The sequence below is a fragment of the Euprymna scolopes genome, chromosome 18 (genome assembly GCF_053919585.1).
Source record: "Euprymna scolopes isolate OS-2025 chromosome 18, ASM5391958v1, whole genome shotgun sequence".
NCBI classification, from domain to species: domain Eukaryota; kingdom Metazoa; phylum Mollusca; class Cephalopoda; order Sepiida; family Sepiolidae; genus Euprymna; species Euprymna scolopes.
In genome coordinates this window covers 81278281-81293342 of record NC_136499.1, presented here as the reverse complement: position 1 = coordinate 81293342, position 15062 = coordinate 81278281, and the positions used below count along the sequence as shown (strand labels likewise).

Here is a 15062-nt window from a genome sequence, read left to right as displayed (position 1 = left end):
AAGTGAATGACCTGAAAAGGCATGCCTTTATATCGATACGGGAGATCTGTGAGGGGTTTTTGGAGCATTTATCAAAGTGCTTCACCCAACTACCCAGACTCAGGGTCGAGGAGTTTGGCAGCTATTTGGCCGACTCATCCCGCCTCATGGTGGCTCAAGCAGCTAGCTATAATGAGACTGGTTACAGAGCATGAGATCATTACTGTGTTGAAGCAGGTCAGCTAAAACAAGTCTGCAGGACATGATGGTCTTCCATACGAATTCTATTTGAGGTTGTCACCCATGTTTATCCCTATTCTGAAAGATGTGTTCAACCATTGGTTTACTCAGGGCTTCATTCCTAGGCAGGTGACCAAGGGAGTAATCACATTGCTGAGAAAAGATCAACAGTATTGTGGAGAGAAAAATTTAAATGATTTCACTCTGCTACACACAGAGTTGAAGATTTTGGCAAAGATTCTTGCGAATCGCTTGTATCACTGACTTGATCGAACTGGACCAAAATTATGCTGTGAAGGAGTGATCGATTCAAGACAATTTGCATTTTATCCACATGATCATAGAGGGAATAGAAGACAACACCTAAGCCGCACTGATCAATTGACATCAGTCCAAGGCTTTTGATAGTGTCGACAATCGTTTCCTGGGATCTGTTTTAGAGACCACTGGTTTTAATCCGGACTTCTACAAGTGGGTCTCTGTTCTATACCCCAGGTTGCCGGTAGTGGTACAGATCAATGATACGTTTTCAGAGTCTTTTGCTATCTCTCAGTCAGTGCATCAGGCTGCTTGCTATCGCTTCTGTTGTATGTCCTTACATTGGAACTCCTTCTTCGCAAGTTAAGGGATGAAGCGATTACACCAGTCCTGTGCATAATACTTCTCCCTGGCGGTGCACAAGCCAGGGTTTCCGTGTTTGCTGATGACATCACTGTGTGCATGTTGAGCTGCACAGACATCGAAGTGATGACCAAGGCGCTTGCTCGATACAAAGAAGTAACAGGGGCTGTCTTTAACCACAGCAAGTCTGTCGGCCTCTGGTTGGATGCCGGGAGTGGTAAAACTATGATTCCGGGTATATTCAGCTGGATTGATGACCCGGTCTGCGTTCTCAGAATCTAGTTTGGATTGGGTCTAGAGCTAGATATACACTGCTCGGAAGTACAGACAAAGGTGGAATTGGCAGTGGAGACATGGATTTGAAGAAGATTGTCCTTAAAGGGTCAAGCTGAGGCGTGCACTACTTAAGTCGTCTGAACTGCCCCTTGCTGTGAAACGCCTCCAAGTTGTCACAGAGCTCCTCTTCTTGCTTTTGTGGAAGAAAGGAAAGCATTATGTTCGCAGATAGGTCTGTACTCAAAGTCTGAGCGAGGGAGGCCTGGGACTGCCCGATCTCAAATATCATAGACATGTCGATAGGTTGGCTTTCCTAGATCATTCGCTAGAGGATGTTCCATGGTTTGGAAGCACTTTCCCCAACCTTAAACCTGACCCCTCGGTCAAAGGCCATTGTAGGCCCAGGGAGGAAAGTTCTTTGCCGAATGCCAAGCTGTGCTTAGAGCTGTGCCAGGGACTAGTGTCCTCTCACAGCCTAGGAAGAAACTCTATTGGGCATTAGTGGTGAGTACTGCTTCAGATCTCCTGAGGGAGTGGCTGGAATGGTCGGAGGAGAAGATCCGCTCACAGTGGAATTGGGCACCAGGACGGTACTTACTTTACAGTATGGAATTTTCCCTGACCTGGCGACTGGTTCGGAACACATTGTCCCTCTTTGCCAAACTTCTCAAACAAGACAAAAGAATTACTCCCTGGTGTCATGAAATTGAAATGGTCAAGCACACTTTTTTCTATACCAGCTGCCTTCGGGAATCATGGAGTATGTTAAAGAGGTAATGATTCACATCAATGCTGTGCGCTTGCATTTCCTTGACGCAACATATGTCATTGACAACATGGATCTGCCATTGTTTGTGGAGAAAATAATGTTTTTTCTGGTCATCCTAGCAGAAGCAAAAATACTGATTTGGATCACCCGCCTCAAAAAGGTTGAAGAAGGAATATCTGTTTCAGATAAAGATCTGATTGTTTACTTTAAACATTTACTTAAAGTTAAAATCAGATGCGATTAGAGGAGGTTGCCTCGAGTGGACTTCAATGAGAGGTGGGTGCATAACTCTAGTTTACGCATCCGTCAAGGAGTCATTTTTGGATCCATGCTCCCACCGTAAAACACGGCACGTACAGTTCACAGTTCTTCGGAACCCATCCCGTAGCTTAGTCCTTAAAAAACTCTTGGCTGGTGGAACAAATGAGATCCTGTTCCTGTTTTGTTTTTGGTACTAGAGAAACTCTGAGTTTCTCCAACCAATGCATCCCTTTCTTTTTTCTCTAGGTCTTCCTCCACTCGGAGGTCGCATTCTTCCCCACTCGGAAGTCACCTTCCACCCCCACTCTCCCTTCCTAATATTTTCTTCCCACATCCTCTAATAAATCATCCCAATCACAACTAGAGACCGTCCTGCTGTTTTCAGTTCCCAGGAAACAGTGGGTGATCTAATACTTGATTAAAGTCAGGAGTGACAAACCAATAGGCATTTTATTTGGTTCAATCTTTTTTTTTTTGGAGCAGGGGTTCTTAAGTGTTACGAAGTGCATACGAGATCTCATTTCGATTTGTGAAGCTTTCTTTGCGAGAAAGCAACAAAATTAGCAGGAGCAGCGAATACATCGTTTAAGTGCTGTATACACCTACGCAATTTTTGCGATCGTAAAAGCTAGAACTCGTCTTGTTTTCGCTGACGTGGTTGGAAACACAGGGATGTTGTATTTTCAGCCAATCAAATTGCAAGGAAAGAGAATATAAAAATATTTTCCCTAACAGCTCTCGCTGGAGCTGGTCTGCCTACTATAAAAAGGGGCAAACAACCAATTCTTTTTACAATATAAACAATATCTAACTATTTATAATAGAATTTAACAATAGACCTTTTTAACATTCCGATTTCTAACATTCTATTTCTTAATCTTGCTTACAAGGTTCGAGTCTCGGCTTATCCTAATCTCATTTTCACTTATTTAATGCTCTTTTTATTTCCATGGAAATGGGACAGCCTTTTTCCTGTAACAGTAGCAGCAACCTTCGATATGGTGTTTCTGGAGTGAGGTTTGGTGGAAGAGCTGCTAACCGACAATGGTGCTGCATTTAGATTGATAGCAGTTGTGGATGTAATGAAGAAATGGAATATACGTCAATTCTTCAGAGCTGCCTATAGACCCAGTGGCAATGGGATTGTGGAAAGAAACCACCAAATGAGAATTACAGGCTATATAAAAGTAGCTTCAGTCAAGAAGTATGAGAGTGAATCCATATCTTTGACGATCGTCGGTGTTGATCCCATTATTGGATTTTGAGCCATGCATTTGTTAGCCTGTTGCTATGATTTGAAACCAGTTTTTTTAATTTGAAAATCAATTATTTCTAAAAAACTTTTTTTTATTAATTTTTCCAATTTCTGGTCTAGTAGGTTTCATTAGTCTAACAGCCGGTTTATTGGTGGAATCCATTTTGTGGTCATTTAAGAGAATATAAGATCCCTTATTTTCTAATTTGTTAATACTATGTCAAGCTTTTCAGTTATAGCATATAAAGGTTAATTTTTTCCACATTTTTCTACATTTGATTTTTTGTAAAAACTTGTAATATTTTGTTTTAATATTCGCCTTAGTTAATTTATAAAAGTTTGGAGTTTTATCAAACTTCACAAAAATATTGTTTGTATTTCTTTGACAATTCTGCTTACTCCTTTTTGGAAATTATTCTTTCTGCCATAGAAAATAATATCCTTGACTATATTTATCAAATCTATTTCAAAATAATCCAATTGTTTAACGTATGGTGCAGATTCCTAGTTTTTATAATAATACAAATCCTTACAACTTTCATCCTTTATTACATATATATATATATATATATATATATATATATATATATATATATATATATATATATATATATATATATATATATATTAGTTATAATGTTTGGAAAAAAGGATTCCAGCAGAGTTATAAGGAAAAATTCGAAAATAAGAACAAATTTTTTGTTTTATTTACAGAAAGTTTAGATAAGTCATCGTTATCGTCGGTTTCAAACCTGATAATAGGGGACCGATTTAGATACCCATATCAAGCTTGATATGGGCATCTAAAACGATCCTCTATTATCAGGTTTGAAACCGACGGTACCGATGACTTATTTCATCTAAACTTTCTGTAAATAAAACATTATATATATATATATATATATATATATATATATTCTGGTTACTTAATCACTACAGATTGTCTTAATAATGTTATGCTTTAAAAACATTAAATTTCCCTTAATTCGCAGGGTGGTTGACGGTGGCCTAAGGATAACGTTCCTTGCTAATGGATTCAAGAGTATTTTTGTGGTGGGTTTTGAATGTGATAATGGAATATTTTAATAAAGATGACTTTTGCTAAATAAAATTCCTCTTTTGTAAAAAGTACAAATTTTATGAATATTATCTTGTTTTCAATGTAGTATTATGAGATAAATCTATCTTTTAACAAATGTTCAAAAAATATTTTACCTTTGCAAATTTTTTGTTCTTTTTCTGAACATGGCTGCACTTCAAACATTCCTCGTTCGCATGGAGCTGAACATTCTGAAAAACAAATAGGCCAAATATTTAATCAGTTGTGAAGATTAAAGCATGAAGACTACTAAATTCGAAGGAGGAGAGCATTGATAGTGATCATATGTATGTAACTTTTATTTATTTAAATAGACATTTCTGATGTTTTATTTGATTGCCAATTTGTACGTTTGTAACAGAACAACTTGTTGTAGTAAATTGGTAGGAGTGATATTTTAAACATCTAAACATTTTTTATTGCAAATGATCTGAACTTACCTTTACAACGCTTTCCATCTCCAAAATAATGACCAGTGCAAACGCATTGATAGCCTCCATCTTCATTGTGACAGCCAGCATATTTGTGACATTGAGCAAGGCCGTTACTACATTCATTCACATCTGAGATAAAAGCAAAGCAATCAACTGTAATCTAGAGACAAGAATGAAAGTTATACTGACCATGGAAGCAAGAAAAAAATGCTATAGCATATCTACATATATATATATATATATATATATATATATATATATATATATATATATATATATCACAAGAAAGTTATAGTCTGTAGATAAAAACTATTTGAATATTGGAGAAAAAGAAACATTAGGAATAATGAATAAAGAATAGAAAAGAAGAAAATTTAAAAGCATTAGAATTCATGTTCCTCCACCAAAAAAAATTACCAAATGAGTTATTAAAATCATGTCATTCGATTTTGACATAATATACATAAAAATATAATTTCACATGAAGATGCCATATCCAAACTAGAGTTTGATAATGGACTGATAAAAATTTCTGAAAATGAAGATAAAATAATTGGGTAAAAGTGGATATTTTATCCTTAAATCAACTCAAAATAGAAAAAAAACAAGATTATTGCTTTTTCCGAGAAAGTCGAGAAAATAAAAAAATATACAGAGTAATTTCTCAGTGATAACAAAAAAAAAATACAAAAAAAAAGAAAAAAGACACAAAAAAAAAGAAAAAAAGACACACAATCTAACCATAGAAAAGGGAACAATATGCAGTGGAGATATAAAAAAGAACCATGAATACTCATTCACGAGTAATCAAACGCCATCACTGTAGAACAAGTACTAAGAAAAATATTCTAGTCTTAGCCATACATTGAGATAATTTGAGTGAATTTTCTTTCTTTTTTGTTCCCAGTTCACTACTAATAGTGCTGAAGGTTCAAATCCTTGTACCAACTTCCAAGGAGCCTGTTCTATCAACAGGTGAAAAATACTAGGGCTGTTGTATTGCCATTTGGTGAATGGAATCCGGAGCATGCAGAGGTTGATGTCAGATTTATAGAAACTGCTATGGCTTTTCTTTCTTCAATCATAATCTGCTTACTTATTTTCTCTGTTTCATCCCTCAATCCATCTACTGATCTTTTCCACAAATTTTTCTAATTCCAACACGAGAAATTCTAAAAAGTTAAGCTTAAACCGAGTTTTTTTTTTTTTTAACTTATAACATGAATCCCTACTATCAAGACTTCTTTTTCAACATTAATAGTTTGCATTCCAATTTTCCAGAGATTAAATTCCACTTACAGGAGATCAAACTGAAGTTATTCTTTCTCTTTAAAACTAGCATTAGCTCATCAGCTTCTAGAGATGTGTTCATGATTAAAGATTACTTAAACAAGATATTAAAATCCAATGCTCAAGAGTGTCAAGAATATGAAATTTGCGCCTAGATTAGGGATGTGGTAGGAACATCTCCAAAGAATCTGTAAATTTCCTTGTGTGTTTCTGTGAAGTACTTACAGCACTGCATGCATTTTTACCCTCTATCATTCCAATAATGATAGAGATACTCTGAGAAAATACTTTCCGTTTACTCTTCTGCCAGTATTCATGTCTCTTACAACTTTAATGTTCACAATGTTAGTCAACTCAAACAAGGCTGGTGATAATGATATTTTGTCTTCTTGATCTTTTCTAGATAATGTATCCTGAACAGTACTCATCCACTATTTTGCCTCAGCTGAGATCTTCAGATCATTTAGTTGTTGCAATTCATACCTCTGATGTCTCTTTCCATCACAGAGTACATCAATATTCAATGGCTAACTGGGACAGCCTTAGATCTTTCCTTTTAGAAATTCTTCTGCATTACATTTTTTAAAAGAATTTACTCTGTATTGCTTCTAATTATAACTGAATTGTCCTGACAACATTTCAATCATACTGTTTAAGAAGTGTAAACTGGAACTTGCTTCTATGTGAACAAAGCTGTCTGATCTTTGCTTAAAGGAGAAATGCTTCATCATCTTGGAAAACTTTGTCAGTCTTCTGCATAATCGAAATTCTGTGTGTTATGAGTTGTTTTAATCTGTGATAAATGTTATGAGTTGTTTTAATCTGTGATAAGAAATCCAGAAGTAAAATAATCAGTGACAAGCAATGTGAATTTTGTATTGCAACAAAAACTAAATCGTTGGAATTGCTTCAAGAATCCATTTTGAGGTCAACTCTCTTCCTAATTTCCATCAATTCTCTCCCAAATCACATACTAAGATCATTTGTTGCTTATAACAGAAATAAAACAACCAACAACCCCTAAAATCACTGCAGTAGAACTCTGGGATATGGTGGTCCTAGGGTATGAATTTTTCCGGTTACGATGTGGAATACAATGTTTTTTCGGCTCCTGGTTATAGTATTTATAATGTTATTTGATTATATATATGTGTATTATATACTGTACTCTGTTTTGTGACTAATTTTTAGTACCATATCCTGGGATTCTACTGAAATAGGTATTTTTAAACTAAAGTTGCCTTTAGGAATGCCCATAACTACTGCAAAAGGAAACATGAAGGAATCCCACGTTCAATCCATTAAATCTTTCTAGAGTAGCTGAACAGAGGTTTTGTTCCACAAGTTTTGGCAAATAACAAACAGGGCATTAAACAGATGTGAGACCTCTATTCCAATCATAACAAATGGACAAGAGTTGATTTCCTCAGCATCTGATAAAGCTAAACATTTTGTAAAGAATTTTACATCTTTAAGATAAAGGTTGATTAGCTACTATGACTGTGTAAACAGTGGCCAACATCCATCTGTCAGAAATTTTGCTAAACTTATAAAAACTGATGTAAGCAATTTGTCCTGACAACAATCCAATCATACTACTTAAGTAGTTTCAAGTGGAGCTAGTTTCTATTTTAACAAAGCTGTCCAATCTTTACTTAATGGATAATACTTCCATCACCTTGGAAAACTTTGTTAGTCTCAGTACAGACCAATCAATCTCTTGTAAGTTGTTTTGGTACTTGTGCATTTAACGAACCAGACGTAACTCAGTATTTGCTCGGCTTTGTCCGACGCATGACGTCAACAGCCGGATATAACCGAGCGTTGCCGATTAAGTGTAACCAAGTTATGGGGTTGTTGTAGAGAAAGAGCCAAAAGAACGAAAAAATAGGACGATCAAATGACTCTGTGGTTAGAACAGACAAAGGAAAAAGTATGTCAAGAGATACTTATTGTTGTAACGGTCAGAGTTTGGAGTGAGCTGGCTGTTTATTTTGAAACACAGAATTCGAGATGAAATGACAGGCGGTTGTTTATTTTAGAAAACAAGGTTTGAAAGCTGATGACAGGCAAGTTTTCTTGTTGTAAACAAATACAAACTCGTGATGTTTAAAGGGCATTGATGGATATGTATATATTCCTCGAACACAGTAAACAGAAGAGAAAAAAAAGGAGAGAAGAGAAGGAGAAGAGAGAATTCGATTTTGGCGAATTCAGATGGTGTTAAAGTCGGGCAGAGAGGGCTTTTGACTTAAAACACGTATCTCCAATGGCCGAAAAACTTATCTGAACTCGAGTCACAAGCTACCGTTTTAAAATAGCTACAGCCAACTTCCTTCAAACTCTGAAATATTATTAGACCATTATTATTGTGAATAAACCCAGATTAATTATTTATTCGTGTGTGGAATCGTTTTTATTTCCTTTTTCACCACACTAAAATCCACGGCTCTCTTATCGGCGATGTTCGCCGGTAAGCGAGTACACAACGACAGGTCCGGAGTATAAAATTTAGACGATCAACTGATAATTCTGTCACTTCCCAATACCAGCAACATTAAAACAGCTAAGAATTATCACCGGCAGTGGTCACTGGAAGGACGAAAATAGTGTGCTGCAAACCGCCAGAGTCGGGTTGTTTTCAGGCTGCCGTAATTGGAGTGGAAGAGTTCTGAGGTCGACGATCGTCTCAACCGACCGGCTGAAGGGGGTGACATTTGGTGGCCGTTGACCAAGGATTATCGAAATCAGGAAGAAGGTGTGTTAGCTAACCAGGCAGACGGATTCAAAACCAAATAAAAAAAAAACAGGAGGTTTACTGTTTACAACAGGTGGGACCTCCAAACAAGCGAGTCAACAAAAGCAGCGCAGAACCAACAACATCTCAGCGATCAGGTAGGAAACCACGTTATTTTCGTTCTTATCACTTTCTTTTGCTTGGCGGTATTCGTTTTTGGACTTCTTGTGGGCTTTTTCAAAGAGCGCTTATATTTTTTTTGTTTTGTCTATTGTTATTTAATACGTAATCCGCTAGGACTACTACCATGACCAATGAAAACGGTAGATCTGTAGAGGAGTTAGGGCGTAGGATTGAAGAAGGGGGACGGCTAACCCCAAAACTTAACGTAACGGCATCCAGAGTCCCACTGTTCACAGGTTTGGCTGTGGAGTTGGGACCCTGGCTCAAAGCAATAGAAAAGAAAGGGCGCATCTATAACCTGTCGGATGCCGATATGATTTCACTGGCATACGACTATACCGAGGATGCTGCTTCAGAATGGATTGGAGAGTATTTGGATAAATACAAATCCCAAACCAACTGGAAGATGTTTGAAAATGGCATCCAGCGGCACTTCGGCAGTCACTCGAGCCGAACGGAGGCAGCTCGAGCGCTGGTAGGTGTGAGGCAGAGGGGTGGCGAATCCATCGCTCACCTAGAGGGACGCATGAGCGTTCTCACTAAGGTAGCTTACCCAGATCAAGATCGGAGAAATGATCCGGCTACCCAGGCCCAGCTGGCAGAGTTCTTCACGGACGCTTTGAGCAATTCCCTGTTGCGTGAGGACGTGGCAAGGGCACAGCCTAACACGTTGGAGGAGGCCTTTGCACAGGCTCGAAGAGCTGAAGCTCTTCTCCTGAGATTAGGAAAATTAGAGGAGAACCAGACAGCCTGGTTGAAGGTCTGCTACGGATGCGGTCGACGAGGACACATCCGAGCAAAGTGCCCTGAGCTTCACCAGAGTGGGGAAGAAGAAGCCTCGAATCCAGAACACTGGGACTTAAGGGGAGGGGGGAGACACATACCCCATCCCAACTTTAAGAGGGGTCTAGTGTGCTTTGTTTGCCAGAAAGAAGGGCACAGGGCACATGAATGTAGGAATAAGGATAGAAAGAATCCACCCGGACCCAAATTAAAACTCACGTCCCCTAAGAAGATTCCAACAAGGAAATCTTTAAACTAGTTAGGGTTGCCCCAATAGCGAAAGGGCGGGTGACCCCTAGGAGAGATAAGAATGTCCGGAAAAGCATAGATGGGGCTTTAAAATTAAAATGCTACAATTGCGGAAAAGAGGGGCACTATAGTTACCAGTGCAGAGACGGGGTGCACTGTTTCAACTGTGGCCACCCGGGACATCCAAAGAGGGCCTGCATGCTGAGGCCTAAGTGTTTTAAGTGCGGCAGTGAAGAACACTTAATTTAAAGTTGCAAGGCGAAAGAGTTCGTACGGTGTGACGAGTGTAAGGAAAGAGGGCACACAGCAACTAGCTGTCCACTAAGGAAGAAGGAGACATGCCAGGGGTTTGGGAAGAGCGGGCATTTGTGGGACAGTTGTAGAAAGAGGAAAAGTAAGGTTAAGAATCCTTCGAATAAGGATAGAGATGGGATTAGGTTATGTCAAATATGGTCCGAAGATGACGAACTCACCTGCAACATTGAAATAGAGGGCAGAACGTTCAGAGCGTTGATAGACACCGGATCGAAAGTCTCAGTCATTAGTTCTTTAGAGTTGCAAAGACTAAGACTCCCCGCCGACCGATTTATGTCGACTAAAGTGAACGCGTTTCAGGCAGATGGGGGCAGATTTAAATTAGATTGGATGCTGGAAGTAAAGATAAAGGTGGGCGAGACTGAGACATCCCACACATTGTATGTAGCACCAAAAATGACCCACGACGTGATACTGGGAGGAGACTGGCTGAGAGAGAGGAAAGCTGTATTAAAATTCGACCCTCCAAAGTTAATCCTTGGGGAGGAAGAGATTATGTTAGGTAGCACGAGGCTCACTCAAGTGGATCTTGTGTCTCGTGAAGATTTAAAGATTCCACCTAGAACAGCGGTGACGAGCTGGGGTGAGATAGAAGGGGCTATAAAAGATAGTGAAGCCAATATTAGGGAGTGGAAAATGCCTAATATACAGACAGATAGACCTGTAAGGAAAGCCACCCTGATAGATCCGGAAGGAGATTGGGAAGATACAGATAGGTGGGCTGATGAGGTAGCGGATGAACAGGAGTTAGAGTTAGAATTTGAGGTAGAGAATACCGACTCGCTACCAGAGATAACAACTACGCCTCCAGATTCGGAAGGTTGTGAATCTGAAGATGATATTCCGCTATCGGTACTGAGAGATAGAGAGGCTGGTAATGAGAATAGGGCTGAAGAATCAGAGAGCAATGCGATTCCGTCGACACAGCCCCCAGAGGTAATAGGTGATGTTAGGGGACCTAGACTTTTGCGAAGCAGTGTAAGACGGCCTATCAATGTTATCTCTAAAACGGGGAAAGTTACAAATAGCGATGAAGAGGATAAGGAAGACGAAGAGGATGAAACTGATTCTTTCGTTAAGTTATTTATGGAACTGGAATTGAGTGACTAAAAATAAAATGGAACAAATAATAAAGGAACGTTACTATGTGTATTTGTAGGATGCGGCGTCTAATAATGATGATGGCGGTGATGGTTGGATTGACAGTAGCGTTACGCCACACACACAGTACGGTATTTAAGAAGATCAGCGAGGTAACGATTACTCATTCTAAGTGGATCCTGACGTTCGTCATTGATCTGAGAGCGTATCGGAAGGTTCAAATGGAACTAGAAGACGAAGTTAACTTAGCAGCGCACTTCAAGCTGCAGATGCAAAAAAAATCAATCAAAACTTGGGATAAATTCTAATACAGCGTTATTTGTATCACTAGGAGGACGGTTAGATAAGATGAAACAAAGACTCCGATACATTGGAGGATATTTTAGGGATATTGGATTGCTAGCAGCAGATGGGACCCAAAAACGAGTTAGAAAGAGATCTATACTTCCTTTCGTAGGTAAAGCACTACCCGTATTATTCGGGACCGCATCGGAGAGTGACACAGAAGTATTAGCAAGGCATATAAGCAGTTTAGAGGAAAATCAACAGAAGATAAAGCACGTCATAGAGGAAAGCTTATCAATAGTGAACGTTACTAGATACGAACTGACAGAACATAGACAAAGAATAAACTGGCTATCCCATACAGTCGTCAGCCTAAACGAAAGTTTGACTTTTATGGCTAGAAGAATAAGTATGGTAGAGGCTGTAACTAAGCAAATACTGGAACTGATGACGATGACAAACCAACTCGACTCATCAATTCAGTTATTGACAGTGGCAATGGAACATGTTAGGACACAATTAGATTTACTTTCATTAGCGCACATGTCACCGAGCATCATACCCCCCAAAGACTTAAAAACAATACTTGGGATGCTTCAGGCAGACTTGCCACATACTTTACGCTTACCAGTAGATCCAAAGAAGAGTCTATGGGAATATTATAAAACCTTGAGTTGTGCTACGATGTTACAAAATGATAAGATTTACGTAATGGTTGAGCTACCTTTATTGGATAGAAATAGCGACTTCGAAGTATTTAACGTAATTAATTTACCGATACCGTTTCCTACTAATGTCACTGAGAGGAGAGCAGTAGCAAGGTACAAAGTTGAAACTGAAGGAATAGCTTTTAACCCAACCCGAACTAAATTCATAGTGTTGTCACCTAGCGAAGCACTAGCGTGTAGCATGAATGCACTAAGAGTTTGTGCAGTAGAAAGTCCCATCTATGCAACTAACGGACACAAGTTATGCGTAATTCAATTATTCCAAGGTAATGAGGAGGGGATCGATAAATATTGTGGAGCAGAGGTGTCGATTGATATACTAACCCCCCAAGCTATACATCTATCTGATGGTGTTTGGGCAGTTGCCTCAACTAGTGAACGGAAATTGTCGAAAGTCTGTAAGGGACGGCAACAAGGGGAAATACTTATTCATCCACCTATGACCATTATAGATCTACCTATGAGTTGCGCAGCGTTTGGCCCAACTCTAGAGATCTTGCCGTCCTACAGATTTAAAGAGAAGTTTGAACTCAGAAATGACTTTCTGTCATTAACTAGAATACCGCGTGTAAATTGGTCAAAGGTATGGACACCTATCACTAAGGAATTTCCGAAGATAAAAGCTTGCAAAATTCCACCTCTTTTGAAACTGGACGGAAAGATCGATATGAGCGAGTTATTAGATGAGTTACGAGCAGTGAAGAATGGTAATGAACCAGAAAAATGGCGATGGGAAAAAGTAAGTAAATGGTTAAATCCTACAATAATCATCTTGGTCGTGATAATGATAATAGCTTTTCTAGTGTATGGGAAAAGGAGAGTTAGCTACATCAATAGCCTCCTAAGGGCTGGAAAGGATGCTAATAAAATAGATAAGGACGAGAGTAATCCTCAATTAGAGCGCTTAAAAGGAAAAGTCCATTCGTTGTTTGAAATGAATAGGGATGAGCATGAAGTGAGGGACGCTACCGTGGTTTCTGATAAAAACACCAGACCTGATCAATCTGGTACAGAATCAAGACTACCAGAGAACCACGCATCTAATACCCTACCAACGTTGGAGATACATATGTGAAGAAGCTGGATAACCAAGAAAGAGCCATGGAATGAAATCCGAGGAAAAATGGACTATTGACTAAATAGTTGCATGCATTGAAATGTGTATATGTATATATATATAAAAAAAAAAAAAATTAATGAGGTTTATGGACAATCGTATGAACTGAAAGCAGATTTGAAAAACGCTAAACTCTAAAAGAGAACTTTTTGCATGTGCATGAATGATAAAGTTTTTTTTTTCTTTAAGAACGAATCCAATTAATGAACTATTATAAATTGTAAAACCACAAAGAGCCATGGTATTAAGGCCCAGAAAGAAGAAGTGGGTTAGAAAAAATATTGAGTCCAATATTGTTTCTTTTAAGTGGGGGAGGTATGTAACCAAGTTATGGGGTTGATATGCCGTTGTAGAGAAAGAGCCAAAAGAACGAAAAAATAGGACGATCAAATGACTCTGTGGTTAGAACAGACAAAGGAAAAAGTATGTCAAGAGATACTTATTGTTGTAACGGTCAGAGTTTGGAGTGAGCTGGCTGTTTATTTTGAAACACAGAATTCGAGATGAAATGACAGGCGGTTGTTTATTTTAGAAAACAAGGTTTGAAAGCTGATGACAGGCAAGTTTTCTTGTTGTAAACAAATACAAACTCGTGATGTTTAAAGGGCATTGATGGATATGTATATATTCCTCGAACACAGTAAACAGAAGAGAAAAAAAAGGAGAGAAGAGAAGGAGAAGAGAGAATTCGATTTTGGCGAATTCAGATGGTGTTAAAGTCGGGCAGAGAGGGCTTTTGACTTAAAACACGTATCTCCAATGGCCGAAAAACTTATCTGAACTCGAGTCACAAGCTACCGTTTTAAAATAGCTACAGCCAACTTCCTTCAAACTCTGAAATATTATTAGACCATTATTATTGTGAATAAACCCAGATTAATTATTTATTCGTGTGTGGAATCGTTTTTATTTCCTTTTTCACCACACTAAAATCTACGGCTCTCTTATCGGCGATGTTCGCCGGTAAGCGAGTACACAACGACAGGTCCGGAGTATAAAATTTAGACGATCAACTGATAATTCTGTCACTTCCCAATACCAGCAACATTAAAACAGCTAAGAATTATCACCGGCAGTGGTCACTGGAAGGACGAAAATAGTGTGCTGCAAACCGCTAGAGTCGGGTCGTTTTCAGGCTGCCGTAATTGGAGTGGAAAAGTTCTGAGGTCGGCGATCGTCTCAACCGACCGGCTGAACGGGGTGACATAAGCAGACGAGAATTTCACTATCAATTGGAAAAGTTTCACAACTTAAGAAACGCTTATTTGAAGAGAGTTAAAAAAAATTTTGTTTTAAAAAGATAACTGACGAAATAATAATGAATATTACAAATCTTGCGG

General features: G+C 38.6%; 1 protein-coding gene across 8 annotated transcripts in view; it reads right to left on the bottom strand.

Annotated features, from left to right (window-relative positions):
• The window catches only part of LOC145297666 (uncharacterized), a 1332115-nt gene that overhangs the window by 755253 nt on the left and 561800 nt on the right, over positions 1-15062 (bottom strand). For all 8 annotated transcript variants that reach the window (XM_080143840.1, XM_080143841.1, XM_080143838.1 and 5 more), the window contains exons 9-10: positions 4941-5063; positions 4617-4691 (exon numbers count right to left, since the gene is read on the bottom strand). In XM_080143840.1, coding sequence (XP_079999966.1) covers positions 4617-4691; positions 4941-5063 — 198 coding nt within the window. The remainder of the gene's footprint in view (positions 1-4616; positions 4692-4940; positions 5064-15062) is intronic.